General features: G+C 34.9%; 6 protein-coding genes and 2 non-coding genes across 13 annotated transcripts; 4 read left to right on the plus strand and 4 right to left on the minus strand.

The window, feature by feature from the left end:
* Positions 1–284: 284 nt before the first annotated feature.
* LOC105649275 (EH domain-containing protein 1) lies at positions 285–5,155 on the minus strand. The gene is made up of 16 exons (XM_012235876.4): positions 4,826–5,155; positions 4,651–4,730; positions 4,377–4,445; positions 4,232–4,289; positions 3,844–3,899; positions 3,713–3,755; positions 3,565–3,626; positions 3,184–3,297; positions 2,867–2,969; positions 2,717–2,766; positions 2,091–2,219; positions 1,754–2,005; positions 1,580–1,659; positions 968–1,094; positions 678–821; positions 285–595 (listed from the first exon to the last, which is right to left on the minus strand). Exons 1-16 carry the CDS (start codon positions 4,908–4,910, stop codon positions 410–412), a joined length of 1,638 nt encoding a protein of 545 aa, XP_012091266.1. The 5' UTR covers positions 4,911–5,155; the 3' UTR covers positions 285–409.
* A 900-nt stretch (positions 5,156–6,055) lies between these two features.
* LOC105650085 (RPM1-interacting protein 4) lies at positions 6,056–7,818 on the minus strand. Its single transcript, XM_037637442.2, has 5 exons — positions 7,470–7,818; positions 7,322–7,389; positions 6,625–6,969; positions 6,340–6,540; positions 6,056–6,261 (listed from the first exon to the last, which is right to left on the minus strand). Exons 2-5 carry the CDS (start codon positions 7,325–7,327, stop codon positions 6,226–6,228), a joined length of 588 nt encoding a protein of 195 aa, XP_037493370.1. The 5' UTR covers positions 7,328–7,389; positions 7,470–7,818; the 3' UTR covers positions 6,056–6,225.
* A 125-nt stretch (positions 7,819–7,943) lies between these two features.
* Positions 7,944–11,716, minus strand: MRB1 (transmembrane protein, putative (DUF3537)). 5 transcript variants are annotated; one of them, XM_020685688.3, is made up of 6 exons: positions 11,140–11,715; positions 10,235–10,684; positions 9,830–10,142; positions 9,620–9,745; positions 9,461–9,504; positions 7,944–8,161 (listed from the first exon to the last, which is right to left on the minus strand). In XM_020685688.3, exons 1-5 carry the CDS (start codon positions 11,539–11,541, stop codon positions 9,491–9,493), a joined length of 1,305 nt encoding a protein of 434 aa, XP_020541347.1. In that variant the 5' UTR covers positions 11,542–11,715; the 3' UTR covers positions 7,944–8,161; positions 9,461–9,490. The 5 variants fall into 5 exon arrangements, with proteins under 5 accessions (XP_020541347.1, XP_012091268.1, XP_020541346.1 ...); XM_012235878.4 differs by lacking the exon at positions 7,944–8,161 and adding an exon at positions 8,264–8,730; XM_020685687.3 differs by lacking the exon at positions 7,944–8,161 and adding an exon at positions 8,264–8,886.
* On the plus strand, positions 8,812–9,178 carry LOC105649277 (uncharacterized). The gene is made up of 2 exons (XR_016318906.1): positions 8,812–8,905; positions 8,996–9,178. It is a non-coding gene; the product is annotated as an uncharacterized LOC105649277 (transcript).
* Positions 11,717–13,325: 1,609 nt separating the features above from the next.
* IM (Alternative oxidase family protein) lies at positions 13,326–16,818 on the plus strand. Its single transcript, XM_012235882.4, has 9 exons — positions 13,326–13,596; positions 13,671–13,863; positions 14,095–14,188; positions 14,567–14,682; positions 15,124–15,232; positions 15,667–15,735; positions 16,131–16,202; positions 16,278–16,325; positions 16,453–16,818. The coding sequence occupies exons 1-9, from the start codon at positions 13,466–13,468 to the stop codon at positions 16,680–16,682; spliced, it is 1,062 nt and encodes a 353-aa protein (XP_012091272.1). The 5' UTR covers positions 13,326–13,465; the 3' UTR covers positions 16,683–16,818.
* Positions 16,819–17,336: 518 nt separating this feature from the next.
* PFA-DSP4 (Phosphotyrosine protein phosphatases superfamily protein) lies at positions 17,337–20,193 on the plus strand. Of its 2 annotated transcripts, XM_037637440.2 has the most exons (6): positions 17,337–17,805; positions 17,900–17,993; positions 19,264–19,321; positions 19,426–19,469; positions 19,566–19,769; positions 20,096–20,193. In XM_037637440.2, exons 1-5 carry the CDS (start codon positions 17,564–17,566, stop codon positions 19,764–19,766), a joined length of 639 nt encoding a protein of 212 aa, XP_037493368.1. In that variant the 5' UTR covers positions 17,337–17,563; the 3' UTR covers positions 19,767–19,769; positions 20,096–20,193. The 2 variants fall into 2 exon arrangements, with proteins under 2 accessions (XP_037493368.1, XP_012091274.1); XM_012235884.4 differs by having other exon boundaries at positions 17,339–17,805; positions 19,566–20,193.
* A 697-nt stretch (positions 20,194–20,890) lies between these two features.
* On the plus strand, positions 20,891–22,372 carry TRN2 (Tetraspanin family protein). Its single transcript, XM_012235885.4, has 2 exons — positions 20,891–21,775; positions 21,871–22,372. Exons 1-2 carry the CDS (start codon positions 21,278–21,280, stop codon positions 22,180–22,182), a joined length of 810 nt encoding a protein of 269 aa, XP_012091275.1. The 5' UTR covers positions 20,891–21,277; the 3' UTR covers positions 22,183–22,372.
* A 1,023-nt stretch (positions 22,373–23,395) lies between these two features.
* Positions 23,396–23,528, minus strand: LOC119370083 (small nucleolar RNA snoR111). The gene has a single exon (XR_005177659.1). It is a non-coding gene; the product is annotated as a small nucleolar RNA snoR111 (small nucleolar RNA).
* Positions 23,529–23,707: the final 179 nt, after the last annotated feature.

A 23,707-nucleotide genomic window follows, 5' to 3' on the forward strand; every position in this document is an offset into this window, starting at 1 on the left:
ATAATCATTTAGTAAAAATCATTTTGATAAAATTAATCACCTTGTCTCTGTCCAGCTCTTTCTTTTCTATTGAAATTTAACGAGAAAATCAATATTTGTTCAGACAGAATGTTAATTATTTTATCAAATGATTAATTTTGTCAAATTCCAGGGACTACAAAATAATTTTTCCTTTTATTTTTTAATTTTTATGCATTTTGAATAAAAGAAATATTTTATGTATTTCATTAATTTAGCACAATTCTAACCTTTTTGGCACAAATTTTAATGGAGTTCCAGTGCAATTATCCAGAAAAGATATTTAACCAACAAAAAGTAATTACCTCAAAAAAAAAAAAAAAAAAACATTGCCATCACTCTCAAAAGTTTTTTATAAACCATAGCATGCCTCACTTTCATAGTGATTTATTTATGCATAAGGGTTCCTAAAATTTTTCAACAGCTCTGGGATTTCATAGCCAAGCATGTCATCGACAGCTTGTATCATCTTGGGCTTTAATTTCTCAAACTTGTCGATGCTATAACCATTCAACACTTCCTTGAAATGATCCACATTTGGAAAATCTCCAGCTGGTAAATGAAATTCCCTTTGTACCTGCTCCATAAAAGTATTACCGGTTACTACACATCCAGAGCAGAGGAAAGTACAAATTGCACAGATAGAGAAAGAGATAAACCTTTGCAAATTCATCTTCAAGATTGTCAATAAGGCGTTGTTGAGTCTTAGCTTTGCCCATTATGGCAGGCATCTCTTTCTTAAGATGGCTGATTATGTAGGCATGTATCTTAGCAGCTCTAGCACGCTTCACGAATTCATTGATCTATATGACAACACAACAAACATTTATAACCCATCATTTGCCTACTACTTATTTCATAAGCTCAGATACAAAGAAATAAATATGCATCTAAGCAAATGTGCATATGCCATTTCAATGCTAATAGTAAATTACAATGTTACACATACACGGCGATCACAAGCCTTCTTAGGAATATCAACCAAGTCCATGAGAAGATCATCCTGTTCTTTTTCAAAAAGTTCAAGGAACATTGGGTTGACAGTTTCTTCATTAATAGGCTTGTCGTTGAATGAACTGCAAAGCCAGCAAAACGACCACCAACTTAGAACAGGACAATCATATAAAAAACTTATAACCACTTAACTTGCACAACAAAGACTCTGCCCCTAGATATTGTAGTGTAGTGTAATCATTTTTCATAAAATAATTACACTACAAAGAAAATCCTCAAATAAATTAGCAATGATGAGGCAGACATATAGGATTGACCATAATCAACAAGCATCACAAAAGACAAATTTAATCAATGTATGTTGAGGAAAAAATCTCCAAATGGAAAAGTTAAATGTGAAAGAAATTTTGCAGTAAGAAATTTAACCTACAAAAATTTTAATCGCTAAGCCTGATATTGCCATCCATATGCTATAATGCTACTACATATGGTAAAACACGGATACAATAAAATGATATAAAAACTTTATTGAGACGGTAGCTCCATAGCATACAGACAAATTATCAGTTTGCCCGACCAAATAATGTAAGAAAGGCAGAGAACATACCCGATATAAACTCGCATAACTTCTGGTGTATTTAGAACTTTTCCTAGTGACCACATTAATGCCCCATAAACTCTCATCAGCTATATAAAAAAATGTCTGCAAGTAAGCAGATTGTACAATACTAGAATTTCTGCAATTAAAAAGTAAAGACATCAGTGGAATGAAACATCTTACCTGTTGTGTATCCACCTGGTCTGCCTTATTTAAAACAACACGTATCTTGTCATCATTGCCACGCAGAGATGCAATTACTCTCTTGAACTCATCACTTATATCAAGTTTATGAGGATCAAACAGAAGAAGAATGAGATCACATTTTGCTGCAAACCATGATATAACACCAGTAAAATCATAACTCCTTTGTGTCCGTTGCTTTTCTCCGGATAGAACCCCAGGGGTATCAACAATTGTAATTTCATCCAGCAACTGCAACAAATTGAAAATAACGATTATGATAAATAACAAAATAAGCGGATAAAAGTCAAAAAAGAAAACGCAAAATGTAACTCACTGGATGTGGCATTTGTGCACACTCGAACTTCGATAAAAATGCCCCTCCAAAAGTTGTTAGGCCACTAAATGGCATGTCTGCATGAACAGCAACAGTGTTGCCAGGTATACTCCTTTCATCGGAACCAGACTGATTTTAAGGAAAAAAAAACTGAATTCTCAAAAAGTACCATGATAAGCATCCATCATGGATACAAAAATGAAGCGATGATAGATGGTCAACATTACAAGGCTTGTCAGCAAGTCAAATCAGTTATTGGATGTCAGTCCTATTCTGGAGAAAGAAAAAAAGCTCGACAGATTTAGACACACTGGTTCGAAAACTTCCAAAGCATAGAAAGTAAACTTGAACACCACTCAAAACTATATGAGAATCAAATTCCCCAAGGACCAAAGTGTAACAATTATTTTGCCACGTCCATTGCAACTTATTTCACTAGTCAACAAAAAATAAACTTTGAACAACTCCAATTGATAACCCCAGCAAACAAACAAATCATGATGAAACTACAATAAATCTAAACCAAAATAAATGGACTCATGTCATCAGATGAAGGCTTCAGCATAACTTAGCATGTCATTTGAACTTTTAAAATAAAACACTAGAATGAAAATGGCTAACCATACCATTACAACAACAAATCTATCCGTTGTAGGCTCTGGTCCAATGTGAGCTCCTGTGTGGAGGAAAAAGAAAAATAACCAACACTAAGATAGCTGACCAGAAAGGTTAATTTATTGAAAAGGAGAAAGGAGAATTGTGAGTACTTAACTAACCTGGATAATTACATCTAAGTAAATGTTTTATAAACGTTGTTTTGCCAGTGGAATACTGACCCAAAAGCATAACCATAGGCTTGGCATCAAAATCACTGTTTGTCTGAAAAATTAATCAATATAGATGGTTAATTAAAGCTTTTTGTACCTAGATTTTATTGCCTGCTAACAAGAGCCAAAGAGCATTGCATGACTCAGACTGTTTACAAAATTGAAGACTGGAAGTCAAAAGCGCACACACACAGAGGGGGAGGGGATAAGTGAAATTAAATTGGCAATGCAAATAAGTCAAAATAATATGTCTTCAGTATACTCACCAATAAGGGAGATACAAAATCATTAAAACGATAGGTCACTTCCAAAGGCTTTAGCTTTTCAAGATACAGTCTCTTCAAGCCATCAATGATGGATGTAACTGCAATAAGTGGCATCTGAACAAGGAATTAAGAAGAGAATAATGTGAAGTCATCAGCAAAACAAATTTAAAATACCATCCTCTAAAAACAAATAGGAGCAAGTTGATCTAGCATTTTACTGAATCTGTGCAAGTAAACTATATATCTGAATGTAATTCAACCATGAGAATGTAGACCATTAATCCCACATATCAATTAGCTTAATATTTAAGGTTACATTACATAAAGAAAATATCATTAACATAGGCAAAACTATTGTACAAACAGGAACATATGCCTCACCTTTCTTGATGACTTTGAATTAAACCGTTGACCTGTTATTGATGGTTGTAGCTGAGCAGATCCTACATCACTCATTACAATGAACTAACTTAACCAACAATAAAAAAAACAATGCATCTTATATCAACAAAGATGCAAAGTGTCTGACCATTGATTTCTGGCTCATAATCTGTTGATGAGCCCTTGCTTTTCTGGGAAATTACAGAGAAAAATCAAATTAGTAGTTGCATTGCCATTTGAATAACTGAACCATAAAATAAGATAAAGCAGACTACTTACAACTAACAAGGCATCAATGCCTTCCATCAAAGGAGGTTTTATATTCTCTATGGAACCTGAGAAAGACATAATTGCATCAAGCTATTAAGTAACCAAAATAAAATCAATAGCAATAAGTTAACCACCAAACTGGAACCTTGACTTATGCTTGTTAATGATAAACAAATGCAAAGATAAACCAAAGAGGCTTAATTCTCAATATCTGGAGGGAAAATGGAATGCACGTGATTCTCTACCCTATGATGCTACAGCATTGCAAATATCCAAACTAGTCTTGCAGACTTGCAGTCCTAGTTATATGGCAGAGTTTTACTCCGTCTTAAAAAATCTGGGATATGGCCATCACTGCTAAGTTCATTAAGAAAAACCATGATAGGACATTACATACAAGTAGTTTTAAGAATATCCGAGGTTATTTCATGTCCTGCTTGAGCCAGAGAAATGAGCTGCAGTTAAGACAATTAATAAACAAGTGAGATTTCACACCAGTTAGATAGTATAAAAACCTGAGGCAGTAAAAAATGAATTAAAACCTGCATAGCAAGAATGAACTCAGTAAATCCTAAAAATCCTTGCCGTTTAGAATCTGCAAGTGCCCAAACCTTCCGGAAACAAGCAAAACAAAATAGATAAGTAGGATAAATCTTTTGGCCCTTTAATCGGACAAGTGAAAAACCAAAATAAATACGCAGACATGGTTTTTTCACTGAGAAACCACGAATACGGAAAATCACGAATCAGTAAGAAAACTGAGAATCCGCAAAATAGAATACAATAAGAATAGTAATAAAGATGAGATGGAGTAACCTGTTTGAGTTCCTGACGAGAAAGGTTTGACATAGCCAAGAATTTAGTAGCATCATTACCAGTGATACGCCCGTCGCCATCTACAGCAAATTAATCCCAAAAAGACATTTGGTTTTGTAGGCGAAGCACAAGTGAGTGTAACATTAACTAAAATGAACAAAAGAAGAAGAAAAACCTGAATCGGCTGAATTGAACCACTCCTTGTACATCTGTTGATGCTCCTTTGAGCATGATCCCACTGTGCCTTTTCCTAACTCCATTTGCAAATACAAAACTACACCTACACTCACGAACAAAGGTCTCCTCCTTTCTGTGAGATTCTGACTAGAAAGTAGAAGGTTTATTCGCTTGCTTTGCTTTACCAAACCAAAAGATGGGAAGAAAACGAATTTTTATAACTCCTATCTCGTTCTGTGTCTCTGAAATTTGAATTATTTTGAAGATTTGGATGCTCCGCGAAAAAAAATTCGAAATCTATTTTAAGCGTGCAGTGCCACACAGCGCACACACTCTCTATTTCACGCTGTGCGCATTGCGCAACACTGCAACTGGTTTTGGCGCTCAGGTAAAAATACAATACGACGTCGTAGTTATGGTGTTTTAACCCTTTTTTTCTTTTTTTTTCTTTTTTTTTTTTTGGAGGAAAGATGTTTTAACTTTTAATCACTGTGATTAGATTAGGACATAATACAAATGATCGCGCGATGATCCGTTGGGCTTTTGAGGTGGGCCTGGCTAGCTGGACAGGGTCCCGCATCGAAATTCGTTCCCCGGATTTTAAGTTTGAATTAGGGCGCCACCTCATCTATATAATTTATATTTTTTTATTTTTTATTTAATATGGAGATTGGACGCAGCAATGCTCTAGAGGCCGAGTTCTGGCTTGTTTATTGGGGTTTATTTGCATGGGATATGGGATTTCGGAAACTTGAGCTTCAGACAGACTTGCAGACCTTGGTGGATGTTATCAATAAATGAGATTTCGAAATATCCTCTCCGCTATTGTTTCTTTGCTGCAATGACAACGGGAGATCAAGATTCGAAATATTTTATAGGGAGGGAAATCAAGTTGCCGATATCTTAGCTAACTAGGCCATTAATTTGCAGCAGGGTTTGTACGGACTTGAGCAACCTCCCTCTTCTGTTATGGGGGTGCTTGATCCCGAAAAAAAGTTTGAATGTTCTGACGAATTATACTGAAACGATAATTATTTCCCACAAGCAGATAACAATAGATACTAATTAAAACATAATTTTTTAAAGTTGGTTAATATAATATCGTAAGCTGCTTCAAAATTATTACTAATAATTTTTTAGGGAACGTAGTATATATATAGCGAAATGAAGGAATTATACATTTATCGAGGATTTATCCAATGTTGGCTAGAAGAACCGAAAATTACTGTGAGAGAGAAACAAACTAGATTTGCATTTAATGATCATAAAGAAAGGAAAAAAGAAGTATATCCTCTGTCTGTCACTAACGAACAGTAAAATAAAGAATACAAGGGAGAGAAACCATTGGTTCTGCAAAATGAATTTCGTTTCTGAAGCCAAAATATGCAATGCATTTGTTTATCGGCTTCCACATGAAAAGAGACAGCAACAGGACTGCACAGGTTAATTTGTAATTGTTAATTTGTTATCATAATGGAGTTATTTAAACTTTGCTCTGGAGGAAATGGTTACCTTGAGTCTAGAGGAGGAAGTTTCCTTGTCTGTGTGAGTGTAGGAACGGTATGTTGGTTTCGGTGGGAGAGATGGGAATGTGGACGATGCAATTTGTTTTTCCTCTTTCACTCTGTTGAAAATTGCAGTAAAACCTTCTCCAGAATTGGGGTCTGATTGATCCCAAGATCCAAATTTGGGAACTGATGCTGCTCTGTGATGCTGCCATGCATCCAAAAATAAAAATCAAGAACATGTCAACAACAAAATTTAAAAAAAAAAGGGTCAATAAGCAAAATTTCTAACTTTTGCTCTTTTCTTATTCCGGGCAGATCTTTGACGCCGAAAACCTGCAGCTTGCAACATCGAATAATCAGAATTGCTCTCGTCGCTGGCAATGGCAGATTCTGATGTGATGCTCTTTTGGCGACCAGAAGGATTTTCCTCTAAATGTGTTGTGGTAATCTGTATGGATTGACCAAAACTCAAATCGAATTCGTCTTTCCGGTACATGAAGGCCTCTGGATTCTCCTCAGGATCATTTGGGTTTATCTTCACTCCCGTTTTCTCTTTGCGCGCATTTTCGAAGTATGCAGTGTAAGGTATATTATCATTTTCCCAGTTTCCGAATTTGGGAACATGGCAACTTTGCTGTAAAAATTGTTGAATTTCAACAGTATCAGTTGTCAGTTGAACGCATATCAGAAAAGAAAAGAGTCTACATATCAATCTTGAAATATTCATCATAATTATTAATTCTAATTCATTGTAATAACAGCTGCTCTGTTTTTACGCATGTGAATCCTCGCATGTTTTTAAAACTTAAAATGAATAGCTCATTACTGAGGCACCATTTTAGGTTTTAGATCAGAATGCATAATCAATATAGTACGTAGTATTACAATTAAGGAGAAGGAAAATACAATTACCACGTTACCAACCTTAAAATAAAAGAAAAAAAAAAAAAAAGAAAGAGAAGAGCTATAGCTAAAGGACCACTTACAGCCATTAAGGAGTTGAGATATGGCTAGCGGCTAATTTTGCTTTCTGAACTTGTTTGATAGAGTAACTCTGGACAAGGAAGAAACAATATGAATCATAAAGTTAATAATTTAGGTGGCCAAAAAATTATAGGTGGGTTAAAGGCTCACGGTGATTGCGAGGATCTTGCTAAGCCAATATAAGACAATGATTCGATGGTTACAGAGTTGCATTTGGCATTTAGCCAGTGATGAAAGGCACGAGCAACAACTGGGTCATAAGCAATACTACAAAGTTTCTTTATCGGCAATTGCCATGCATAAACATCTTCTACTGTCTTCACCTTTGCAATATCTTCCTTTGTTGTTGCAATTTAAATGCCTCATCTTTTTATTACGTGGCCAGGGTTGTCTTCCTTTCAGGGGTAGGACAAGAAAATACCAGCTGGTTCATCCATTTACCAAGCCAATGATTATTTATCAATTAAGAAAATTTGTATTTATTTATTACTATTTTGCCTTTTTTTTTCACTAATAAAAAGATACTAAAATCATCAATTATGTTAGATATTTCTATTACATTGATTTGGTATATTAGCCAACTCAGAATTACGTACGGTGTCAGTTATTTGGCCACGTTAACAATCAACAACTGTGACAATTTATTATTTTTATATATTTTTGCTCATATTTAACAATAAATTTTTAAAATGTGTAATCCTAAATGTTTTTATAAGTTAATAGATTTTAATAGTTTTAACCAACCAGCAACATAAATCAATGCAGAGATTTGCCTCTATATATGAGGAATTGAACAGCTTCAATCCATCTCCATCAGAAGTCAACAGCTGCTTAATCAATTCCTGAATAGCCCATAATTCAATACATGGTGAGGAAACAAAACCAAATGCTAAAATTATTTAAAACTAATCAAATATTTGACTACTTATTGGTGCAATTTGGCCTGAGATTAAATCGAGTTTTATTTCTTAAAAATTATATTTCAAATCAACAACTCTCTTTAATAAAATAAAGAAAGTGGATTCACATTCCATTTTTACGTTGTTTAAATAAAGAAAGTGGATTCACATCCCATATATACATTTTTCAAACGGTGAACATAAGGTATACAAATCTCATTCATTAATTACTCCAATACCTAAATGGTAAATAAAACTTGCTCGTAAATTAGTATATAGCTACACGAGTCGAATGAATATCTAGCAGTAGATTTCAGAGCGAGCTGAGTTAACAATTCTGCAAACTTGAGAGGAGAACAAAATGATGGGTTTGTGGAGCTTGGTATTGGCGGTTTTGATTGTGAGCGCTAAGCCTTTGCTAGCTTCGCTATGCCAGGAAACCATGACTTTGATGCCTTGCGATCCATACTTGGTTGGTAACGACACATCGCCCAACCCTCCATGTTGTGCAGCTGCACAAGAGGTCAGCCGTGAGGCTACCACTAAGGAAGTACGCAAACGTCTATGTGAATGTTTTAAGCTGGCTATACCAACTTTTGGGGTTAACACTGCTAAAGCTAAGCGACTTCCTCAGCTCTGCAACGTCGACTTTCCTGTACCCATTGGTCCTGACGTGGACTGTAGCAAGTAAGAGCTTTCTACTTTTTCTGAATGAAATTTTATTTTATGCCCAAACGAGTTATGAAAATTGACAGATTCTCTCTTTATCATGCGCAGGGTTTCATAAACAATGGAAAGGATTAGATGTGCTTGTTTCGTAAGAATAAACTCGAGGAACGGTGATATACAAATTTAACATGTATAGAGCCGAAAATAAATGTTTTGAAGGCTCATGTCAGATGTATGAATATCGAAAAACAAACATATATTTATATGAGATCATTCTTCTTCCTCTTTTCAGATTGTCCTAGAGACCATATTTTGGGATAAAATTACATTTTTTTTCTCGCAAGTACTGAACAAAAAGAAGTAGAAATCAAATGGGTTCACTTAAGCGAATAATTGGACAATTACTCACGCCATTTAAAGCATATAAGAAATAAGCTGATTAGCAAGTGAAGCTCAAATGTCCTCATCAATTTTCCAGTATCAGAATCATACATGTAGCTTTGATATATCTCTGTGTGTGTACGAAGTGGTGATCTCCAAATTATATACTTTTAAGAGCCAAATGTACCGTACCTTTCTTATGTCACTGGAGTGTCTTTGCTTTCATGACCAATTCACTGAGTGAAAAACAAAACGGAAAGGAGTGAGATTTTGAAAACCATGCGTAGGTACAAGCAGAGGCACGTATACAAATTTAAGATTAAGAAAAAAAAAAAAGAAAAGAAGAAGCACCTATTGTCTTGTTGAGCAACCAGAGTAGCAGAGCCAGTTCAATACCAAATATGGTGTGGAGCCATGCTCTGTCCATCATGAACCCGTAAACTGTCATGCCAGCTCTATTGTTTTCCATATACGTTACTGCATGCAATAATTAATTAGGATTCAATATTTTAGGTTAAGTGGAATTAACAGATGGAAATCCATTTTTTGCTTCGCACTAACCTAACGCCTGCCTCTTTTGGAATGAGATTGTGTGCGCGAAAATCGGCACCATCTTGTTGTTATCATCCAAATCATCGTCTCCTTCGTCATCTTCATCGTCCAAACTCCAATCAATGTCCACATGAAACACTTGGCGACTACAAGTACTAATCTGATATGTTGGAGTCTCGCCATCCATATCATCATAAGAGTTGATTGTAGCGCAGACATGCCACTTCGTAGCAAGGCTTGTGACGGACTGTGCTTTGTGCGTGATCTTCGTTGCACTGCGCAGGCATATGAAGAGCCCTGCCACCAGATTAATGGAGCACAACTGTCCCCATAATCATATTACAGGAATTATAATTTTATGAGTTGCATTTTCTTATATTTTAACAACTAATGTTACTGATTAATTTACTATACCGCAAGTTCTCCAGCCTCGAAAATGTTGTTATTGGCGCTGGAACGAGTGGTCATCAGCAAATAAATGAACTGACTTGCGGTGACTAAAATCAGAGACAGCAAGATGAACCTTCGAAACCGGTGGCTTATGATGCGAAGATTTCTTCTGATCCGGAGGTGCTCTTTCAAAATCGAGCTGACATCGCTTTCCTTTTGAAAGACTTGACCAAAATCTTCAAGTCTTAGCACTTGCAAATAGCAAATCAGTTTGTAGAGAATGCAGACCACGATGTAAATCGACATTCTATATACCCAAGAACTTAGCTGCAATAAGCAAATAATAGTGTCGCTGATGTACATGTTGCCGAAGTAGGGTATTTCGGAAACTCCTGTCGCGTACCACCATATTCGATAGGCGCTCTCCAAAGCAAAGCAGGGGAGCACAAATATGCAGAGCAGCTTCGTTGATGTCTGCAAGAATTCAACTTGTTAACACTTGGAGGGTTTAAGGTGCAAAAATAATTGAACTTTTATTTAGTTGATTCTCGTAATTCAGAATTTTCTGATTTTCAATGTTACTAAATCAAATGTAAAGTCAAAGATCGATTAGATACTCTGCATCAAAAAATTTAACTGCTCTGTCCTCGCAATTATTTTACTAAACAAAGCACAGACCGAAAGCCTCCTTAAGATTCCTTTTTATGATTAATTTGGTCAGATGATCCAATCATGTATATCCTCCGGATCCGACAGACAAGCACTTAATCAGGAAGTAGTTGAAATTAAGTCCAAGATTATCAAAATTTAACCTCTATTGACGCACGAAATTCATTTTGACTTGGTTATCGCATAGATCATATGTGCAGAACTATTGGATTTGGAGCGAAAAGAACAAATGATTGAGAAGAAAGAAAAGAATAACAAACCTGGAGCTGCTGTTTATATTCTCCGCGGATCCTCTCAGTTTCATCATTTAATTTGTCCAAGAAGAGGAACTTGTTAAGACCGTACTTATGAGACCAAGAAGATAGACTCAAAAATGAAATTATGGCAAATATAGAAAGAGATAATTGCACTACTGCATCATAGGGTCTTCGATGCTTTGAATCGCAATTTGAGCACAAAAAAAGGAAGTGAGAAACCAAAGGAACAACAATGACCAGAATGAAGAAGATAGACCAGGACAGACTAGTCCTCCAAATATTAGACCGATCTGGGCATACCCAGTTGAGGAATACTCTGAAGCTCTTCAATCCTACTCCTTCATTATCAAAGTAGCCTAAGTTTGTCCGGTCCTTGGGTATTAAAGAGCCCGCTTCATTTTCCATAGTTTGGGAAATTTTGCACAATTCAGAATCTGAGTGCAGCGAGATTGCATATAAACTAGGAAACCTGGAAGCATGGATGTGATCAGAAGCAAAAAGGAAAGGGAGGCGATGTCAACATTCCGTAAGATCTCTCCCTCTTAATCTTATATTGTCAATTATGATTTCGTTTCTCTTTTGCAAGAAATTTTGATGCAACATGAATCAATCTTTGCCACGTGTTGTCTCTTGCTATATTTTTTTACTATTTTTTTATGGAAAATACTTGCCGCTTGGTATGTGTGATAGAGACAGATAAAAAAAGAAAATTTTATCATTGTCTTAGCACTTCGTTAAATCCAAATCTCACCTGCTAATTGCTTTGATCAATAGATTCCCTAGCCTCAAACTTTGTAATACAACTTTTCTTCAATTCGCAATGATATATATATAAAAAATAGTTTGTAAAATTTACACTTTATAATAATTTCGTCAAAAATAGTAAAAGCGCAAAAATGCTATTTTATTGAATGATTTATAAAATTTTATTAAATTATATAGTATTATTTTGTCGCATAAATATAGATTTATTTTCTTTTTTTATTTTATTTGTTCTAAATTATAGGCCATTTCCTTTTAATTCTCTAATATATCTTTATTTAATTTGTCTTATTATCTATTCAAAATTTTATTTAAAGTGATATCTAATATTAATATAAAAAAGATTTAAAAATTAATAATTTTTCAAACTATTAAGGAACATCACACACTGTAACTCCCACAAACAAGCCAACAGGTGGATGGTTAAAGGCGTAAGAAAAACAAAAAAACTAGTATGATTGCTGGGGGCCAAATTAGGTTCGCTTACCTCACCTCAAGCTGGTGAAAAATCATTCGTCATACAGTCTACCATTCAGCTGTCAACACCACGTAACGACGTAACCATTTTGATGTCGTTTTCATAATTTATTTCAAGTCCATTTTATAGAACTCGTCCGACGCATCACTCTGCTTCTTTTTTATCAATAAAAGACGGAAAAGAAAGATACTGCCAGATAACAAGTGAAAATGTTTAGTTTAATTATTAAAAGCTAGCTACAATTGTCTGAATAGATTAATCTGAGGGAATTTATCCTAAATTCAGAAACCAGCATCACAAACAAATGTTCTTACTAACAGCTGACCACCATATTCATTTGTCTCCTAACGCACTTAATCTTAATATTAAGTTCAGAATTTAAAATGTTCTTACACTCAACATAGAACAAAATTAATCTTTTTATTATATAAAACAAATATCATTAGTAATATATTGTTTAAAGTTTAAACCTCCAACAGATGGTATTTTGTAAATTTTTATTTTAGTACCTTTTCTTATAAATTAATAATTGATTCGATTTTAGTTTATATTTGATCTTAATTACACATCGTTATAAATTATTCAATAATATATTTTATTCCATGCTAAAGAAATTATAGTATTAGTATTTATTAATCCAAGTAAAATTATTCAAATATGCATATAAAATTAGTTATATTATTTTCTTTTATTTGAATAAATAAATTAAAATAAAATTGTTACAATACAAAATAAAAGTAATATTCTAAATAATCAATCACTTAACATCACGTAACAATAATTTAAAAAAAAAATGTAACAATAATATTAACAGAATTTTATATACACTAATCCAGCTCACTATCACCACCCATCGAATTAATAACCCGGCCAAGGCCCAATTGAAAATTGTGCCAGGTGGCTCAAAATCAAGGAATATCATCTCAGCAAAACCGCGATCGTTTGCCAAACTCACAAACGACAAAAAGCTCTTCAGCTGGGAAAATCCGTTAGCTCCCTCCCCCAATATATGACTATTCTCGCAAATGCCAACTCCCGCTTTCCCTTATTTTCATTCCTTCGCAATGTTTTAGAAGTTGGATAGATATAATGGCGATGGCTCTTTCACCTTCGATATATGCAATCTCAGTTTCTTCTACAAATTCTAGAACTCCTTTCGCACCGCAGAAATTTTTGTGTCACAATCCCCTCTCTTCCCATCGATTAACACCTACTTTTCGGTAAGTACCTACTTCTCAAAATTTTCTTCAATTTGTTTGTTCACTTTTTCTTGATTCGATTTTTTTTTACGCAGAAAATCGTGTCGAGTTCAAGCAACTGTTTTGCGAGAAGATGAAGAAGAGAAAGTAGTGGTAGAGGAAACATTTCGACCCAAAACTTTTACAGATGAGGAGTTCCTAGGGAAAGGCAAGAAGCCGCAGGATAGTTCGTCATCTTTGGAGAGATGGATTATAAAGCTTGAACAATCTGTCAATGTCTTGCTCACGGCAAGTATTATCTTTCATATTATATCTTTTATCTTTTGCTCTGTAATTGCTTTTGATGCATTAGAATGTTATACTGATCTTTGCTGTTGTGTTATCTGTAAAACCGTTCTTCTTCCAATATTTCTTTAGTGTTTGATTTATGTAAAACCGTTCTTTGTTACTTCATTATCTTTTTCTATCTAGCCGAAGTTAATATGTCTGATAGTTTGTGTCCTTTCTTAATCTTTCCAGGATTCAGTGATAAAGATTCTGGATGCTTTTTACCGCGACCGAGATTATGCGAGGTTCTTTGTGCTGGAAACTATTGCGAGAGTTCCTTACTTCGGTTAGTGCTAATGTTCCCTTTTAGTTAGTCATCTTTGGCCAATTTTAGGAGCCTCTATTGCAAATCAAGCTACCTTTTAAGTCTTGAGTGTTAGAAGTAAATGATCTCTGAGAAATGGTCTTATTGGTGATTCATTTGTAATAGGATCGAAGGGGAAGCGGAATCTACATTTGATAATTTTTTTTCTACTTGAAAAATGTGATCTAGATGACTAGGTTACTGTTGGTAAACGTTGAATTTTGGAAGAATTTGCAAATTTGGGTTTGGGTTGCCAAAAAAGGGTCTTTATTGCTAAGTTAACTTTGAACGCTATAGAAAATTCTCTTTAGTTATGGTTGTGAGTTGTTACCTTCCATAATCGTTTAATCATTGTGACAGCTTTTATGTCTGTTCTGCACATGTATGAGAGTTTTGGATGGTGGAGAAGAGCAGATTATCTCAAAGTGCATTTTGCTGAGAGCTGGAATGAAATGCACCATTTGCTCATCATGGAAGTAAGTTATCTTTTATATTTCGACATATAAATAGTAGTTTATACTTGTCTTGTTAGTTAGGATAACTGGATAAGTTGTGTTATGAATTCTTATTGACAGTGTCACAAGTGTCAGTTTTCCTCCCTTAAATGCTCAAAATCATGTTATGTCGGTCTCTCTATATTTCCATATTTCGATATCTTGCATGGGAGACAATTAAATGAATGATTTGGGAACATAACATTGATGAAGTAAATTTTAGCATGTTAATACTAGAAGAAATAAATTAGAAAAGTTAAAAACCATGGAGACTGTTTTCCATGATGATGTATTGCGACAAACTCTCACATATGAGTCCATATGCACAGTCATGCTTGCCTGCACATGTACATATATGAATGCAGTTGTTTTTTTACAAATGTAATTCTGATATAATCTGATAGTGTGGTGATTTGGTTGCAGGAATTGGGGGGAAATGCTTGGTGGTTTGATCGGTTTCTTGCTCAACATATAGCAATCTTCTATTATGTTATGACGGTCTTCATGTATGCATTAAGCCCAAGAATGGCTTGTAAGAATACTTACATTCTAATGTTTGACAATTCATTACCATATTTTTTGACTTGCATCCTGCCGTCACGTTGAAATTTCCATCGAGTGGGATCTTGGATGGAACCATGTGATGAAGCGACGTGGCGAGCATGTCTGAGATTAGCAAACTTTCTTTATCTTGTGGAACTTCTTTGTACTAGCAAGCACTTGGTTGGACTTGTTACTGTTAGAGCTCATAAACTATCAACTTTGTTGGTTTCTTTAGTTTTGGATTAATTTGAGCCAGAAAGATAGAAGTGATCATATTTATAAAGCTGCAAGTATTTTTTTCATTTTTGAATTTTACAACTTACATTGTTTTAAATTCACTGAAAAAGCAACCAAAAGGTGACCGCAGACTGGTCATTCATCTGAAATTGGTAGTTTTTAATTTCAACTATGTCATTTTTGCAGATCACTTTTCTGAATGTGTAGAAAGCCATGCATATGCAACTTATGACAAATTTATCAAATCACGAGGAGGTATATTTAAGAGTTTCAGTTATGGGGGATTGTTTTATTTTCACATGTATCATCTGAAAGCATAAAGTTGGAAATGTACTAATAATTATAATTGGTTTTCAATATTCTCATTTGTTAGTTTAATAATAGTTTAGTTAAGCTGTAATAGTGTTGTTCATCCTAATCATGAAGTTTGTTTCAGTTCCCAACCTCTTAATGCGAGCACCTTTTACATCCTCAGAATGGTATATGTGAGACTCCTGTTATAGAATTTTTAGTAGGCGAGTTTATGTAGTATGTTATGTTGAATATGTATGACAATGCAAAACAGTTTGATTTGTCCAACATTATAGATTCTTATTTCTCCAAAAAAATTCAGCTGTACCGTTTCTAACTGATGCTCACTTTCATTATAGAGGAGTTGAAAAAATTGCCTGCTCCTGAAGTTGCTGTAAAATATTACACTGAGGGTGACTTATACTTGTTTGGTAAGTTATCTTTTGACAACCTATTGCTGTCTGAAGTGCAACCTAAACCTGATGCTGTTCTCAATTTCTTCCCAGATGAATTCCAAACTTCCAGAGCTCCACAGTCACGAAGGCCGAAAATAAGTAAATACAACACCCTGAGTATATCATAATTTTCAATTTTTATTTTAAAGAACTTTCGTTTATTTAGCTTTTGTTTTTGATATGCTGAAGGATGTTATGTTTGTTTTTCAACTTTTTTGTCTTTCAGATAATTTGTATGATGTGTTTTTGAACATCAGAGATGATGAAGCTGAACATTGCAAGACCATGAAGGCTTGCCAGACTCATGGAAACCTGCGCTCTCCCCATTCACATACCGCAGATGCTTTTGAGGATGTAGCAGGCTGCGTCCTTCCTCAATCAGATTGTGAGGGGATTGTTGATTGTTTGAAGAAATCTCTAACATCAACTCCATCAAAGCAGGACATTGGAGGATAGAACAAATAAGTCACCAGATTTTTTAGATACTGAATTGTATACATAAACAATATAAAGGTCATGTGATATATCTTTTTATGTAAGAGTTTCTAGAATATAAAAAGGTTTATCTTTTTGCTTGTGACAAGAAAATCAATTTGATGTCCATTTAGCCGCCCAAGCCAAATACAACCGTAGGTACAGGATGAAGTCAGGTGTAAATTTGGTTTGAAGGCTGTGGGAGAGACATTGTCTTTGCCTCTTTGGATTACGCATAGCAAAATAGGCAGGGATTAACCGAAAAAATAAAACAATATTTGCCTATATATGGTGTGTGGGATGCGAAGTCAGTCCAAGAATTTTTTTTTAGTTTGGTTTTATTATTTTTTTTTTCCAATGATAAAAAATCCCTCCAATTACAAACTTATTTTGGATCGGTTTAGGAGCATGTAAGCCCTTTTCAACTAATTTTTCAGGATTGATTTGTTTAAATTGGGTCTATGACTCCCTCATGGACTAGAAATAAATTTTTATTGAAAGAAAGGGATTTTTAGTTATCACTGGAAAAACGGATCAATTTAAAACAATGTTAATCGAGGTAAGTTTAATGCTTAACTTTCCCTTGTTAAGCCAAAGTGCAAGTGAAATGTGTCAGCACGCCATTGGATTAGTTTCATGCCGCGTTTCTTGCGTTCCCTTCTCTCCCCACAAATTTCCGCTACCTACTGTGCGAGCTATCCCATGTTCCCATCCCAGTCATAGCGCACTTCCCTTCTTTTTCAATAAAAAGCCCACCAGAAAGAGGACTCCAATAACCAAGATTCTTTCTGGAATCCGCCCCTCAAATTCTCTCTGTGATCAATTTCAGTTTCCTACTTTTCAAATTTTTTGGCGCCAAAGCTATGAAACTCGACAAATTGGACGTCGATAATGGCACGGTTGTTGAAGCGTCATCTCCAGATAATCTGCCGCCTCGGGTTAGGTTTCCACCGATCGGAGCTGAGGCCGAGAAAGACCGAGAAGGTGAAGACCTGTTTGTGCCGCCTCTAAACTTTGCGATGGTCGATATTGGAATCTTCAGGTCTGGTTTCCCTGACTCTGCTAACTTCGGATTCTTGCAATCCCTAGGTCTCCGTTCGATTATGTAAGTAGATACTTTACTAGCCAAATTAAACGATGTAAATTTTAAATTATGCTTTTTTCATCACCATGAAATAAGCTTGTGATGTTTTGAGTAGATACTTGTGCCCCGAATCATATCCAGACGCGAATTATGAGTTTTTGAAGGCCAACGGGATTACGCTTTTTCAATTCGGAATTGAAATGTGCAAGGTTACCTTTCAAATTTCCAAAATTTTCTTTTCTCTCTATGTTTGATTCGTTTGTTATAATGTTGCTTAACTTCTCGACATGACCTTATGAACTATTGTCGTTCCAGTAACATTTGGGGCTTTGAATTGTTGGCTATCAATTATTAAGAAGACATAAAATTTTCATCTAATAATTGCTTCAGGGCTTAATGCATACGATGTATCACAGATGAAAACTGCGTACAAAGGGTGTTGCTGTTTTTTGTGCACATGACTGATCAGCGCTTCTTATGAATGCCAACTTTATTAATTTTATCTGAGGAATTTATCACTCCAAGAGGATTTTTATGGTCTTCATAGGTGAACTGGTTGAATCCGTATATTCACATAAGAAGCACAGGACAAGTTACTTGGGATGCTCAGGGAAAAACGGCATATTGATCTCAGATGATCATATCTTTGTGTATAGACTATAGAGAGTTTCCTATTAATTGTATCTTTTTCTTTTATTGCCACCTCTGTTTTCCCTTATTAGTACATGTTGGAACCCCTAGGAAGCACATGGAAGAACATGAGATTTCATAGTGCTAAACTGGATATATTTATGCATGGTGAGTACTAACAGCTTGCATTTCCATAAATTTACCTTGATAATAAATTACTTCAGAACATTAGGCTACCCCATATTCACCAAGATTGATAAAAACAAAGTCAGTATACATACAATTAGAAATTTTGCACAGAAATCTTATTGTGTTGCAATTATGGTTGCTTTCTCTCCCTTTAGTTTATTTTTCCATTAATTTTGAGGAATTTCCGGGGGTCTTCATGTGGTCCTAAATTCTGGAAATTGACCAATTAACATCAGATAGATTCGTCCTTTCCTGTTTGATGCTTGTTTTTACAATAAACTTATCCTATCAAGCATATTTTCAGCACAGCGTTTGCATAGGTATGCTGTTAATAAAGGAAATTAGGCATAAGATACTGCCATTATTTAAGGTGCCCTGATATGAGAAGGAAAAAAAAAAAAAAAGGGCAAGATGGTAGAATGTGCCTTGTGGCTATTGCCATACGACATACTAGTTAACAAATGTTAGTGCGATTTTTAAGTATAAAGCAGCTAGCATATTTCCCTTTTCTTTAGTTCTAACTGTTGTTACTTTGGACCAAAATTTGGGGGATTGTTGCCAGGATTGACTCCTACAGTATTTAAATATTTCTGTGATTGAAATTTTTTGCATTCAATTTAATTTTCTGCTCTTGGAATTAATAATTGATTCTGTGTACAGGAGCCTTTCGTGAACATTCCGGATCAAACCATCCGCGATGCATTAAAAGTTGCACTTGGTATCTAGAAAACTTGAAAAAACAAAACTTTAATTGACTTTGTTGTGCTGAGGTGATGAGTTACTTGATTTACAATGTACTCACGTATGTCTTTGCCTTGCTAGATGTAAGAAACCACCCTGTCCTAATTCATTGCAAGAGAGGGAAGGTACTCCTTTTATTCCTTACCTCATTTCCTAATTCTCTTCTCAGTAGTCAGATGTAGTTCTGAAGATAAACTGCTATATCACTGTGCCATGTCCAGCACCGAACTGGTTGCCTTGTGGGGTGCTTGAGAAAGTTGCAAAGATGGTGCCTTACATCAATATTTGATGAATACCAGAGGTTTGCTGCCGCGAAAACTAGAGTTTCAGATCAGAGGTTTATAGAGTTGTTTGATATTTCGAGCTTGAAGAATACGCCAATGACATTTTCATGCTCGAGGAGATTGCAGTACCTAAGCTAATAGGTTAGTGGTGGCGTGTTACTTTGTTATTTTCCCTTTTATTTTAGAAGCCCTCTCTCCCTCTGGGAGGGAAGGTGGATACATTACTTTGCAGGTGGCAGGTGGCAGGTGGCAGGTGCCATTACCAAAGAATCATATATATATATATATATATATGTAAAGTGCTCATTTTGTTACCGGGCATCGTATACTCTTACAATGCAATGCCAGCTGGACCTATGCTTCTGCTTGTGGAACAGTGAATTACTATTATTATTTATCAATTGAAAAGCATTGTTATGTGTTGTCACGTACGCTGATAATTAACAATGGATTGGTTTGGTTGGTAGTCATAAAGGAAAGGAAAGGAAAGAAAAGAAAGATGCGACGAGAGCACAATGTAAACGCAGCTATCGGTATCGAAGGCGTATCCTTTAATTTGTCCACAGCACGTGTACATGTAGTTGCATGCAGTTAAGATATCTATAATTTATTATAGTATATATATAATAAAGAGGAAACAATTAGGATGGATAAAAAAAAATTCCTTACTAAAATTATATATAGAGTTAATTTAATTTACTTGGTTGCTTTTTATATTTAAATCTAAATTTTACTGGCTAATAAATAAAATAAGATATTATTGTTACATAATATTATAATATAAAAATTTTCATTTGGGAAATTAATTGCATAGCAAAAACAGATTATTTTAATTAAAACATTTATTAAATAAAATATTATATATGTTACTATATCAATATTAATGTAAAAGTTAGAACAACCAAAAACATATTAGGTATTTATTAAAATATTTTTTGACTAAATTTTTAATATTTTAATCAAATAATATAAAAATAATTGTGAAAAATGTTTTTCAAAAATAGTTATGGTGTTGAAATAAACCGGACCTTATATTTACTCGTTTTACACTTTATGGAACGAAGAACATGACTATTTAATCGATAGTTTGCTAAATAGAGACGTCACATGTTTTTATAATAAATTTGTGGACAATTAACTAATATGACTAATTCTTTTATTCAAAGTTTTTTTCTATATTTGATTACAATATTTATCTATTATTTTTGTTATTTCTCAGTAAAAAATTTTATATTATTTCATGAGTTTAGAAATAAAAGGAGATGAGGATTGGATGCAAAGGATTTTTTATTTGATTGTTATTTTAGAATTTCATTTGCCTATTAAGTTATATTATAATTATATTGAGTAAAAAAATTTCGTAGATCATATATCTCCTGTATTCTATACAACTTATAAGGAACTCCTTTTCAAAAAGCAGCGGACCAAAAGATGAAAATTCACTTTAAAAACAAAAATAAAGACATTGATGTATATATATAGTTATAGGTAACTTTAGTAGAAGTCACGGATCCAAGGTAAGGTAAGGAATAAAAATGAAGTGGGTCATATGACTAAAGCTGATCGTGTAGCTATTTTCAACATCTACCTTCTGCTTTAGGCGTTTTCAAGGTGAACCCCAACAAGGAAAAAAAACCTCCATCACCAAAATGGCGCTGAGCAACAATGTGATTGGTGCAATAAACTTCGTCGCTATGCTTCTTTCAATTCCTATAATCGGTGCAGGGATCTGGCTGGCAATGGAAACAGACAACTCGTGCGTGAAGATTCTGCAATGGCCTGTGATTATCTTGGGGATATTGATTCTGGTAGTAGCAATAGCAGGGTTTGTAGGAGGATTTTGGAGAATACCATGGCTGCTGATATTTTACCTAATAGCAATGCTGATCCTGATAATATTGCTTGCATGTTTGGTGGTATTCATATATATGGTAACGATTAGGGGGTCAGGACACCTTGAACCAAACAGAGCCTACTTGGAATATCACTTGGATGATTTTTCAGGATGGCTTCGCCGGAGGGTTCAAAGTTCTTACAAGTGGGATCGAATAAGAAGCTGCCTTAGCTCAACCGATAACTGTGCTGAGTTGAACCAGAGATTTCGCATGGCGCAGGATTTCTTTAATGCTCATATTACCCCCTTACAGGTACATTATCAATAATTTCTTTCTTGCCTCTTTAGCTTGTGTTGAAAAGCTTTTTGTTTAACTTAAAACTAAATAAAAAGTTTTGTAATTTACAGTCAGGATGCTGCAAGCCCCCTACGCAATGTGGGTATAACTTTGTGAACCCAACGTATTGGATAAGTCCCATATACGACGCAGCAGACATGGACTGCCTGAACTGGAACAATGACCAAACTCAACTGTGCTACGGTTGCGATTCGTGCAAGGCAGGGTTGTTGGCTAACTTGAAAAAGGAATGGAGAAGGGCAGATATCATATTGCTCATAACTCTTGTAGCTTTGATATGGGTGTATTTGATAGGCTGCTGTGCCTTTAGGAATGCCAAGACAGAGGATCTATTCCGCAGATACAAGCAAGGTTACACCTGAAGAAGCAAATGTTCACTATCTTAAGATTTGTTTTCCATTATCTTATTATTATTATTATTATTATGTATCATTACAAGCAAGTTCATGGTTTTCTTGATTAGCAGTTAATTAGCAGTGTGTTGTGGTACAAAGTTGTGTTGCTGTAGAAACTTGGAATTAATGGGAAAGTGCGCACCGAAAGTTAATTGCTTGTCTTTTTTCTTTGACAAAAATCACCCCATGCCCCCATTTTAGCGACATTGGTGGGTCATTACACTTCCAGCTTTCCACATGTTTTCTGATACGCGTCAGTCATATTGGTGATATCAGTTTCCTTCCACTCTGAACATTTGAACTTTTACATCTCAGATGAGGACATTTTTGAAGGGAAAATTATTGTTTCTTTCTGGAGGTATTACCAAATTATATAAGTAGTTCTTGCATGGTCTTTAACACATGTACAGCGGAAAGGGGAGACGGCTGTTTTTAAACTTTGCCATTCACTTTGTGTCTCACACATGGATTGAAGGAACCCAGCTCAGTTTTGGATTTTAAATTGGTTAAGTGGTGTGCATTTGTTTAGCTCCCTATTTGCAGCCTTGAGGTAATGTGTTTGTTGTTGCATTTTTATTTCTAGTCAAATATTTCATCTTGGAAAGACTTATCTGTGCATCTTGAGGACTATTACCTCCTCTTTATCTTCAGTATATAGGCATGAATTGCATTTAGGATTAATAGATTGTACGGAAATTTTGTAGCAGATGAAACTCATAACACTCGGTCCATTGATTGTTAATGATAACAGAGAGGCATTTGAGAGCATTTGTTGGAATAACAATGGAAACATTTGACCAAAATTTAGTCATATCTTCCCTATTTTCAGTACACTACCACCGATTTTTTTTATTTAATAGCTTTAAACATAATTAACAATAGTAGAAAAATGATAAGTGTCGGAACTTAGGATATGTTTTTCATTTTATCAGCAGATAAATTTAATGCCGGCATCAAATGATTAATTTGTTCTGCTGATGCCAAACCGTCGTCTGTTTCAAATAATCAAATCCCATTAGGTCTGTATTAATGGTTAAATCGAAGGGCATCATACAACAGGTCCAAAACTCGCGATCGAAGAGAAGATCATTTGCAGTTTGCACCCTCTCCACCGATCAATCCCAAATTCTAAAATCCTAAATTATTAATAAACAAAAGTAAAAAATGAAAACAAAAATAAATGTGGACGAGCAACAATCGAATCGTCAATCGATGACTAACGACTGAAACGATATCTCGGCCATGGACTTTTATATACCTCATTGTTCTTTCTCAACAAAGAGACACTTCCAATCCGTCTCTCATTTCAGTTATAGAACAGAGGCCTGGTATGAAAGAAAAAAATTTGTACATTAAAAAAAAAAAAAAATGGAAAAGGACGGATGAAGAAGAAGTGGAGGCTGTAAACTTCGCTAGACAAAATGAAATGGGGTTGGGTGGGGTTTATATAGAGGACAAGGAGGTTAACCCTAGGAATTTCATCGTGAAATTA

This window comes from Jatropha curcas, chromosome 11, assembly GCF_041381405.1.
Source record: "Jatropha curcas cultivar XTBG-Jc1 chromosome 11, XTBG_Jcur_1.0, whole genome shotgun sequence".
In the NCBI taxonomy this organism is placed as follows: Eukaryota; Viridiplantae; Streptophyta; class Magnoliopsida; order Malpighiales; family Euphorbiaceae; genus Jatropha; species Jatropha curcas.

What these genes read in the sequence shown, in the direction of transcription:
- LOC105649275 (XM_012235876.4), bottom strand. Translation starts at nt 4,910, where the DNA reads ATGGAGTTAGGAAAAGGCACAGTGGGATCATGCTCAAAGGAGCATCAA. An exon ending in GGATATTCTTAAAACTACTT is followed by an intron (nt 3,900 to 4,231) that starts GTATGTAATGTC and finishes TGTCTTTCTCAG; the next exon opens with GTTCCATAGAGAATATAAAA. An exon ending in GTGCACAAATGCCACATCCA is followed by an intron (nt 2,006 to 2,090) that starts GTGAGTTACATT and finishes AATTTGTTGCAG; the next exon opens with TTGCTGGATGAAATTACAAT.
- LOC105650085 (XM_037637442.2), bottom strand. An exon ending in GGAATAAGAAAAGAGCAAAA is followed by an intron (nt 6,541 to 6,624) that starts GTTAGAAATTTT and finishes GATGCATGGCAG; the next exon opens with CATCACAGAGCAGCATCAGT. An exon ending in CTTCCTCCTCTAGACTCAAG is followed by an intron (nt 6,262 to 6,339) that starts GTAACCATTTCC and finishes TAACCTGTGCAG; the next exon opens with TCCTGTTGCTGTCTCTTTTC.
- MRB1 (XM_012235877.4), bottom strand. Translation starts at nt 11,541, where the DNA reads ATGGAAAATGAAGCGGGCTCTTTAATACCCAAGGACCGGACAAACTTA. An exon ending in TCGAGGCTGGAGAACTTGCG is followed by an intron (nt 10,143 to 10,234) that starts GTATAGTAAATT and finishes TTATGGGGACAG; the next exon opens with TTGTGCTCCATTAATCTGGT. An exon ending in CCAAAAGAGGCAGGCGTTAG is followed by an intron (nt 9,746 to 9,829) that starts GTTAGTGCGAAG and finishes TATTGCATGCAG; the next exon opens with TAACGTATATGGAAAACAAT.
- IM (XM_012235882.4), top strand. Translation starts at nt 13,466, where the DNA reads ATGGCGATGGCTCTTTCACCTTCGATATATGCAATCTCAGTTTCTTCT. An exon ending in TGCGAGAGTTCCTTACTTCG is followed by an intron (nt 14,189 to 14,566) that starts GTTAGTGCTAAT and finishes TCATTGTGACAG; the next exon opens with CTTTTATGTCTGTTCTGCAC. An exon ending in GTCACGAAGGCCGAAAATAA is followed by an intron (nt 16,326 to 16,452) that starts GTAAATACAACA and finishes TTTGTCTTTCAG; the next exon opens with ATAATTTGTATGATGTGTTT.
- PFA-DSP4 (XM_037637440.2), top strand. Translation starts at nt 17,564, where the DNA reads ATGAAACTCGACAAATTGGACGTCGATAATGGCACGGTTGTTGAAGCG. An exon ending in TGCATTAAAAGTTGCACTTG is followed by an intron (nt 19,322 to 19,425) that starts GTATCTAGAAAA and finishes TTGCCTTGCTAG; the next exon opens with ATGTAAGAAACCACCCTGTC. An exon ending in TTCATTGCAAGAGAGGGAAG is followed by an intron (nt 19,470 to 19,565) that starts GTACTCCTTTTA and finishes TGCCATGTCCAG; the next exon opens with CACCGAACTGGTTGCCTTGT.
- TRN2 (XM_012235885.4), top strand. Translation starts at nt 21,278, where the DNA reads ATGGCGCTGAGCAACAATGTGATTGGTGCAATAAACTTCGTCGCTATG. An exon ending in CTCATATTACCCCCTTACAG is followed by an intron (nt 21,776 to 21,870) that starts GTACATTATCAA and finishes TGTAATTTACAG; the next exon opens with TCAGGATGCTGCAAGCCCCC.